The sequence below is a fragment of the Glycine soja genome, chromosome 11 (assembly GCF_004193775.1).
Source record: "Glycine soja cultivar W05 chromosome 11, ASM419377v2, whole genome shotgun sequence".
NCBI classification, from domain to species: Eukaryota; Viridiplantae; Streptophyta; class Magnoliopsida; order Fabales; family Fabaceae; genus Glycine; species Glycine soja.
Genome location: NC_041012.1, coordinates 45,910,664 through 45,920,499, shown reverse-complemented (window position 1 = coordinate 45,920,499; position 9,836 = coordinate 45,910,664). Strand labels below are relative to the sequence as shown.

At 29.6% G+C, this 9,836-nt stretch overlaps 2 protein-coding genes across 3 annotated transcripts; both read left to right on the top strand.

Annotated features, from left to right (window-relative positions):
- The first annotated feature begins 786 nt into the window (after positions 1–786).
- Positions 787–3,281, top strand: LOC114374657. Its single transcript, XM_028332324.1, has 3 exons — positions 787–954; positions 1,172–1,226; positions 2,900–3,281. Exons 1-3 carry the CDS (start codon positions 867–869, stop codon positions 3,060–3,062), a joined length of 306 nt encoding a protein of 101 aa, XP_028188125.1. The 5' UTR covers positions 787–866; the 3' UTR covers positions 3,063–3,281.
- Positions 3,282–6,639: 3,358 nt separating this feature from the next.
- On the top strand, positions 6,640–9,010 carry LOC114373628 (tubulin-folding cofactor A-like). 2 transcript variants are annotated; one of them, XM_028331133.1, is made up of 5 exons: positions 6,640–6,800; positions 6,980–7,139; positions 7,273–7,359; positions 8,164–8,269; positions 8,982–9,010. In XM_028331133.1, the coding sequence occupies exons 2-4, from the start codon at positions 6,987–6,989 to the stop codon at positions 8,263–8,265; spliced, it is 342 nt and encodes a 113-aa protein (XP_028186934.1). In that variant the 5' UTR covers positions 6,640–6,800; positions 6,980–6,986; the 3' UTR covers positions 8,266–8,269; positions 8,982–9,010. The 2 variants fall into 2 exon arrangements, with proteins under 2 accessions (XP_028186934.1, XP_028186933.1); XM_028331132.1 differs by lacking the exon at positions 8,982–9,010 and having other exon boundaries at positions 6,643–6,800; positions 8,164–8,845.
- The last annotated feature ends 826 nt before the right edge of the window (positions 9,011–9,836 follow it).

Here is a 9,836-nt window from a genome sequence, read left to right as displayed (position 1 = left end):
TACACAATATTTCATATAACATCATATTATATTTATATTTATAATGATATGATTTATTTTAAAATTATAACAAAATTTGTAGTCCTCTTATTTTTTCAAATTTATGATTTTAATTTATTATTTTTTAATTGAAATATTTTGTCACTTACTTTTAATAAATTTTTATTGTTAGTCTTCTTATTTTTTAATTTAAACATTTCATCTCTTACTTTTTTTAAAAAAAATTTGTGACTTTAGTCCCCTTTTTAATTTCATATTTAATTATGTAATTTTTAATTATTTTTTAATAAATTAATTTTTTTCGCAATTAAATAATTTTTTTTATTTTTTTTTCATGTGAGTAATGAATAGATATATGTTAATCAAATATACAAAATATATAAATTAAAAAAATTGTGAATTTTTATTTCAATTAAAAAAATAAGAGATTAAAGTTACCAATTTTTTAAAAGTAAAAAATGAAATATTTTAATTAAAAATTAAGAGATTAAAATCATAGATTTAAAAAAATAGAGGAATAAAAATTATATTTTAGGATTAAGTTTTATATTTTTTTATTATATAATTTAACTAATGTTAATAAATCAGATAGGCTAAGTTGTATGACTTTTATCCCATAGTTATCGAATCTTTGTTGGGTTAATTTTAAATGATTATATCAAAATTTCATCTTAGATAAAGACAAAAATCATAAATATGCTAAGATTTTTTATTTTTTATATTGATAAAAAAGATATTTTTTTTATATAGATAATTTTTTAATAAATAATTTTTATTTTTAACGCAAAACCAAGAAATAAGGTACTTGCGTTTGCGTCGCAGATGCACCTTCTGCTTCGCGCCGACACCTCTTCTTTCCAGGGACTATGGCGAAAAACAGGAACAACAAGAAGAAAAGAAACGGTGTCGTTTCAATGGATACTACTGACGCATCCGTTTCGGAACAACCTCAAGGTACCTTCTTTACACGCCCCACCCCCCCTCACCCTTCTACTTTCTATGCCTTTCGTTGAAATCAACAATGAAAGCATCCAAATTTTAATTCTTTTTAATCTTTCACTGCAACTTTAACTCCTCTATATTACGACCCTTATTGCCTTCTAAACCCTTGTTTTGCTTTAATTTTAACTTTTGGTTTAAAATTGAGAATTTGAGACTTGTTTACTTGCAGCAATGGATATATCGGAGTCAGGAGTTCTAAACACGGTTACTGGGGCTACCAATATGTAAGTAGCCAATTGCGTTCACGGTGATGAGAGATAGATTGTAGATTTTACTTTTCTGCCCCTGTATAGGGATTAATCACTGTCTGTTTTTCAATGCTTTGGTCATTGGGACCTTGTGAATGTTGCCAACATTTTTCAATTAAGTGTTTGTTTCAATTTCTTGGAAAAAGCTCATTCTAAAAGCATCCACTTGGTGCACTGCAAGGTGAAGCTCTGTTAATATTGGCCGTGCAATTAGGGTTTTATTTGAACTTTATAAATACAAATTCAATTTAGTGTTATGTATTATAATTTTATTAAGGAAGACAATAATGGATAGCTCTGGGATGGTTTTGATGCCATTTTTGAATAATGGGAATTTAGTCATCCATAGACTATGCAATCTGGAAGACACAAATATCAAATCTGAGGGTTACTTAGCACGAGAGGTGTCTGTTTATTTGCAAATTTCATAGTGTTTATGAAGTTAAGTGGGTTAGGTTGAAATTTTATCTACTAACGATTGGTATTTGACTTGATTATTGTTACAAGATAGGCATAACTTTGCATGTTTAATCGGTAATAGAGACATAAGAGATGAAAATTTTCACAATATTAGAAGAAAACCATTGGATAGAAAAGGTAGTAAACTAAAAAACCACATTTTGTCCTCTCCACTTTGGGAAAGAAAGTCGAGAGGAAGATTGGATTTTAGTAGGAAAATTCCTTCCCATTTTTGCTCTTATTTCTTTCTACAATCACAGCACGTTAGCTTTTTTATTACATTTTCTCTCATCTGGACAGGGTATACTTGGTTCTAATGAGAGCTAGGGGGGGAGGTGGGCATGTCAGGTTGTACTTGTTGTCAACTCTGAAGGGTCTCTGTCCATTTTCTTTCTGAACATAATAGGGTTTGGTGGACTCTTGAGTCGAATTTCATATCTTCTCATTTCTAGCAGTTCATACAATGCAGTTTCCTTCATGCATGTGCTGCCTTCCTCTCTATTTTATTAAACATAGCAGAACATTTCTTGTTTACTAATGGAAAATATGTATGTGGTTAGTGATTTCAATGCATTGTTTAATAAAACACAGTGTAAGTTCTAAACTTCATGCCCGTTTGCTGACTTGATGGATAGTGTATATTGCTAAACGACATGTGACTGATATTTTTTGAGTCTCTTGCCAACTGTTCTAACTTCCAAGGACACTGCTTAAGAAGCATGCAATAGATTTTTTCAACTGTTCTAAACTTGCAACTGTGCTTTCAAGTTTCAAATACTTAAAAAAGTCAGAATTAAATGATTTGCATCTTAAGTATAATAATTTTTTTTTACATTAACTATTTTCTATTTTTGTTTCCTTAACTAGTGTCATAAAAACACTTATGTTAATTCTCCTTTCTTTGATATTTCTGCTCTGTTTGCTCCTGTTTTGACGTGGGTCATGTGCTAATTGTTACCTATGTCCTCTAGTATGGCAGAGATCTTAAGTTGATAAAAGAATTTTATACCTTGAGAGTGTATTTAACTTTGTGGCACCTCAAATATGGTGTGGTGAAAACCTTGTACCTGCTTCGTGTTTTACATTTATTTCTCTTTAACCGTTAGGACTACATTCTATTTGCTTTCTTATATTGAAGTGCCTGCTCTTTTAATATCTACTTGTTCTAAACTGCTACCTTTGTAGAACAGGAAGATGAAGCAGAAAGGAAGGCCTATGAAGAGATCAAAAAATGTCCGAAAGATGAAAGCAGTAGCAAAAGCAGTATCCGCTAATGAGAAGTCCGTTGCGAAACTGTCAAAGAATGAAAGCAAAAAAAATAGAGTTCAATCTGCGAAAACACTCTATGAATGAATGGCTAAATGCTTCATATCACTTGAAAAAATTTGATACTTTATCTTGCTAGAACTGAGTATACGCATTTTGTAATTTAATTTAGCTAAATTTAATTAATTATTAGGCGAAGAGTTGTTTTTAAATGAAGCTCCTTTTTTGTTGAATCCTTGTAGTAATTTTGATTTATTATTTTATGTACTTTCGTTATATTGTCTCAATAATATTAAGGAAAAGTCATAGCTCCGTTCCACCATAAATTGGCAACTAAGGTGTTTAGGGCGGAACATATCATTGTGACACCAGGTTTAACCTTATATCGAATAAATAAATAGGAGATATGATACATGTATAATAATTCTTACAATAATTTATATAACATTATTTTATGTTTTTTTTTTCTCAATCATATTATTTAATAAAAAAATCATTCAATCTAATAATTCAATTTTAATTCTTTGATTGTTGACTAATTATGATTGTTTTTATTTATAGTATTTTTATATAATTTTAAATAAAATATTTGTTTTATATTTTTAAAGATAATAAAAAATTGGTGTCCTCTAAAAATGAGGTCCTTGAGCAATGGCTTACCTCAACCTTAAAAAAAATATTTGGACAGGAATTTTTTTTGTTTATTTTGACCGTTTATTGTGAAAACAAATTACAAATATTTGTCAAATGTCAACCATATACTCTACTCTTATTATTAGATAGATTTCTTTTATTAAATAAAAAGTGTGACTCCGATAGTTTAATCAGTCCACTATTAATTTTACACATTAATAAATAATGTATTAAATAATACATTACTAAATTCACCAAAAAAATACATCACTGATATTTTTATTATAATATATTGATTTTAAATTTCAAATTGCATAATATTTTGCATGACTTGTACATGGTTGAAAATATGCTTAAATATCCATAATGTGAAAATAGATAATTTAGTTTTTGAGAAATTTTATTATGTTTTGATTTTTTTTGGATGATGTTTAGATAAAGATAAAGATTTTTTTTAGAGGAGATAAAGATAAAGGTATTATTCTTAAAATTAGATTTAAACTGTTATTAATTTGATTTTAAGATTAGGATGATCTCAAATGTATTTGAATTTTGTGTTACACTATACCTCCATATTATATATATATATATAGTATAGAGTTCATGAATTAATAAAAAAAATTAAGAAGCTCTTCTTCATAGAATATCTCCTATTTAGTCTTTAAATAATAAATTACTAATATTTTTATTATAATATATTTATATTGAATTTCAAATTGCATAATATTCTGCATGGCTAGTACATGGTTGGAGATATGCTAAGTATCCCTAATGCGAAAATAGATAATTTAGTTCTTAAGAATTCTAATTATGTTTTGAATATTTTTGGATGATGTTTAGATAAAGATAAAGATATCATTGTTAAGATTAAATTTAGACTGTTATTAGTTTGATTTTAAGATTAGGATGATGTTAAATGTATTTGAATTTTGTGTCGCACTTTACCTCCATATATAGAGTATAGACTATAGAGTTCATGAGTCAATAAAAAATCAAGAAGCTAGCTCTTTAAGAGGCTGTTTGTGTATTTGTTATATTGCTACGCTGATTGTTGTTCTAAGCTTATCGTGAAAATAATATTTTTGTCCGGTTCTGTGTAGTAAAATTATTTAATGAGGGTGCATGTTTGACTATGGAAATATGTGGGTGTTTACCAAAGAAATTGATAAAACTTCACCCTTACATCTGCTCTCTCAAATTAAGTTCCTTTTTTCCCCCGCAAAACTATTGCATGTTGTAGTTTGTAAACTTAACAATATCAGAATCAGTGCATGATCATATATTGTTAGCAAAGATAAATATATATAATGACAGATTGTTATGGGACATTTCTTATGTGTTTGCTTCTTCCTTTCCAGTCAGAAGAAACTTTATGCTCATTAGCTATAAACAATTGAACAAGTTGCTAACGCAGGGTTATATGGTTTGCTTTATCCAAAATATATACTTATTTTATTTGACCCTTAAACATAGTTTCTTTATTTAAATCATTTAGGATTTGATTCATCTCCATAATTTCCTTACATAACTAACAGGCTTGATCCTTGAAAATGCAGCGCTCTTTATGAAAATGGAACCTTTTGTGAGAAATTCACAAGGAATCTGATGGATGGAGAGATTGTGTAGCTTGCTACAAGGTAAGATTGGAACTTTTTTGTTTGTTCATTTTATATAAGTAATGTCATGGGAAAGAAAGATGAAAAATAAAAAAAAAAAAAAAGTTGGAGATGAGATGAAAGCAAACAAATGAATATCTATGATCTATATATCTATTAAATCTGTCCAGACAATTATCATGTGTTGACTGAACACAAAATTAAGTATTTAATTTTATACTTTTATTTTCTCTCTCCGTCAATCACTCTCACTTTTTTTTAAACAGGGCATTAGCACTGGTCTCATGCTAGTTAGAGAATTAAATTCCAGCAAATTTCTTAAATTTAGCAAAACAAACTATTCTAATTTTCCATAGCTTTTAAGTGTTCATGTTTTTTTTGCAAGATGCATTAGATGATTCATACCCACAAAATCCACACTCGTTCTTTCTAAAATTTTCCTCTGCTTTATAATATTTTAAAGTCAATGTTGCTCAAAGTCCAATTTCTTGCTAATATATTATGTTAAATGTTTAATATTAATTATAGCATTGTCATTAATCAGATCATAATAATAAAGAGTAAATTACTCTTTTTTTTTTCCCAGAGTTTTAGGCCCGTAAGTCATAGTAATAAAGTGCCGTTTTTTTATATAAAAAAATGCAGTAAAAAATAAAAAAAAAGTTTCTTTTTATGAAAACCCTAAATTGGCCTTCTGATTAGGGGATCTGCTGTTTGTGTTGCTTTAGAACAGCTTGAAGATCTAAAACTACTTAAGGCTGTTGCCATCAACAAACGCAGCGTTTTGCAGCGGGTGGGTGCGGTAGAGGGTGAGTGTCCTGTGGATGTCAACATTATTACGGACTATGAATGTCATTCTTGACTGCCATGTAATTGCTGCTTGCTGCATTTTTTAACAATGGCTATGTTTTGTTTTTCAATTAATGTTCAAAATCTTCCAACTTTCTCTCCCTCTTTTTTTTCTTTTTCTCTACCAAGCCAAACGAAAAAAAAAATTGATTCCTGAAACTTTAGATTGTTGTTAATTCAATGGTTGAATTGCTACCTACTGGGCTAAATTCATATTACACTAATGTTTTGCACCCGTGAATTCCAATCTCAATTGTTGGATTGCTAAGTAAAATTTCGTTATTTTTTAATCTGAAATTTTGATTTCGATTAGGGTTAAACCGTGAAGGGTTATGCTTCACTCAAAACTTATTCTTGGTTTAAAATAAAGGTGTCTACTTCTAGTATCTTCTACTATCTTATCTATCCAAGTAGTCTATTCCAAGAAAACGATAATAGGCTACAAAATTTGCTAATTACTAATTTAACCTTTTTTAATTTTTTAACACCTGTCATTTTTTTCTTCTATTTCTGTCTTTTATCAAAATTTGTCTTTGTTTGTTTGGAGTTTGGACCACAAAATAGTGTTTCAAGATTCTTGGTAACACAACGGAACTTGTGATTAAACGGTGCGTTTTAGTAAGAGGAAGGTCCTCTTCAATCTTGTCTTTTTCATCGTGGATCTGCGCTAGGGCTCCGTAATCAGACACCTTTTTCCTCTTACTTCATTTAACCTCACAACAATCAAGTATTGCGTTGAATCTCCGCTGCTTTTTTATGTTTTACTTTTCGATTCGATCATTTTTTCATTTGCGGAATGCGGCTTAAGATTTTCATTTTGCATTGCCAAGTTTTATGAATTTTGATTTGGAAGCAAATTTTATATATATAAAAAAAAACCCTTCTCTGTGGTTTTTGTGGATGTAGGTTTTGAATGGCAACTGTGAGAAGTCTGAAGATCAAGACAAGTACCTGCAAACGTATAGTGAAGGAGCTGCATTCTTATGAGAAGGAAGTTGAGAGAGAAGCTGCCAAAACAGCTGATATGACGGAAAAAGGAGCTGACCCCCATGATCTCAAGCAACAGGTATATCTTCTCCCTCTGCATTTGCTTTCAGGTGATTTGCCACATCGGGTTATGTGTTATTTACTTTTCTCTGTTAAAAAAAAATTATGCAATTTGATGGTAAATTTTGTTGAGCTGATTTGCATTTTGACAGGAAAATGTGTTGGCAGAGTCTAGGATGATGATTCCTGACTGCCGCAAGCGCCTTGAGGCCGCTTTGGCAGACTTGAAAGGAATATTGGTACTGTTTCTGTGCTTACTGTATCTCTAACTTTTCTGTTGTTTTCTTCTGTCATGGACATTTTTATGTTTTAACCACTTTGACATGCTCAGTATTGCTAGCTTCATCTTAACTCGTAATTGATCCAATGGAAGATGGTACCTGTTAATGGTTAATGTGCTATAATCAGTCCATTGGGATAGGAATATAGTTATCTTACTTATCCTGACCCCTGCTAGTTCAAGGTTTTATACAGAATTGAGTTTCCTAGTTCCTACAGTTTTACTCTGCTCTGGGACAAGGTGATTGCCTTCAGCCAGTCCATGCTATATTTTCTCAAAATATTCGTGCAACTTCCTATTTTCAATTCCTCTTCTTTATCTAAATATCTAATTATAACCTTAATGTGAAAATTAAAGACTTGTTTGACTGGTTGAGGATTGCTGCATCTTGATTTAATCAAGAGTCTAACAGATGCAAAAATAAAATTGATAACTAAGATCTTTTTCCAAACCCAGGGATGGGGGTGGTGGTGATTTGAAATAAGAGAAAGTTGGAACTTGCAACTAAAAGGACTTCTGTAATATTTAATTATTTTGTATATTTGTTATTGAATATGTTCTGCAACTTTTTTGTTCTCTTGTTATGAACACATTTGTGTAGTCTGATGAAGCAGGGTCTCTTTAAAACAAATCTATACTTTTTATCCCCATATGTTTTGGTCCATATCTTTATTTCTTTATTGAGGTGTTTTCACTAATTTAAAAATAAGTTTAATTTGTGCATTTTCTTGAAATTGGATTGTAATTTTGATCCCACTTTCAGGCTGAGTTGGAGGAGTCAGATGAGAAGGCCAGTCTTGAGATTGATGAAGCTAAGAACACCATTGTAGAAGTTGAAAAAGTATTTGAAACAACAGAAGATTAACAAGGTTGTTTGATTAGTGATCTTGATGGAGGATATTGGACCTGAATTATATATTTTCCTGGTCACAAAACAATCATACAGTCTTCTTGTTCCATGTGCCCTCTCTTCCACCGTTTAATTCTGTGCTTTTATAGAACATCTGAAAATGAATGATTATGGCATTGGTCTACTTCTCTAGGCTTGCAAACACGGTATCAATTTATCAAAGTTTTTACATCCAAATTTCTCTAATTTTATGTGGTATGCGGTATGCCACCTAAAGATCATTAAGTCAGTAATTTCGGCAGTGATTGTGTGTTTGTAGAGAAAGGAGGTTATGAAAATTAGATGATTAATACAAGGGTATTATTGTCTATAAACTTATATAAATTTGTTGAACTTCTAGACTAGTTATTTTTCTGTTGATCCATCGTTATGTATTTTTATTTTAGTTATAAGGAAAACCAAACACAAAAAGAAAGTTTGGTAGATTGATAAAAGGAAAATCAAATCTATGTTTTCAGTCTGCATTTGTATTCGATGCATTCCTGTAGTAGTTGCTGATGTCATTATCATCACTCATCAGTACTTGTTGCAGCAACACACATGATATGTTCTTTTCCCATACATTCAAATTGGTATGATATGACATGATAAATTCAGTTATGTTTCTTTCGGAGTTTCCTCTAACTAAAAGTTGTTGGTCCTATATGCTTGTTGTTCCTCATCTTGTACAGGTTGATAGCAATCCACTTTGTCAAGGAGCTAAAAAACTCACACAACACTTCCACCTCTGGTTATGGTCATAGAGATGGAATTTTATGATTGTCCTCTTTATCAGTCAGTCCTTTATACAAGAGATGAATAAGTGCAGTTTTTTTTTATTTTTTTATCCCAATTATAAAAATCCCATTTGAGATGGGTTAATTGCTAATTTTCTTTTATATTTAATTTAGTGTGAGATCTATTCATGAAACACCAACTCGTTTTTTTATGTAGGTAGATAAATTCATTGATTTATCAACAATTAAGTTATTTATTTGTAAAAAAACTATCTCTTGAATTACGTGCAGTCAGGGGATGGATTCAAGAGGGGCAAATAAAGGCCTTGGCCCTCTATTAGGATCCTTTATGAATATATGAAAAAAATAAATAGAAAAATTAAAACTAAATAATATTAATAAATAAAGATGTATAAGAAAAATAGGTTTTTGAGTTAATATTTATTTAATTTTTTCTAGTAGTAGATCATATCTATAATTTTATACATAAAATTAATAATAATATTTTTGTTAAACTTATTATTTATTAATAATTATTTTTAGAAGTTAAATATTTAAACATTTGTGTAAAAACAAAATTGGATCTCCCCCTGATACACTCCTAGATTTTTCCTGTGTGCAATATTATTAAATATAATTACTCCTTAAATCACTTAATTCTATAGATATTTCTAAAACAAAATTTAAATATATGACATTATTAATTAAATTAATTTCAATAGTCTTAATAAGTTAATTAATTATATTTTATATAAAAGACCCAATGAAATATACGAATATTTTCATCTTATTATTTATTTGCATGCATGT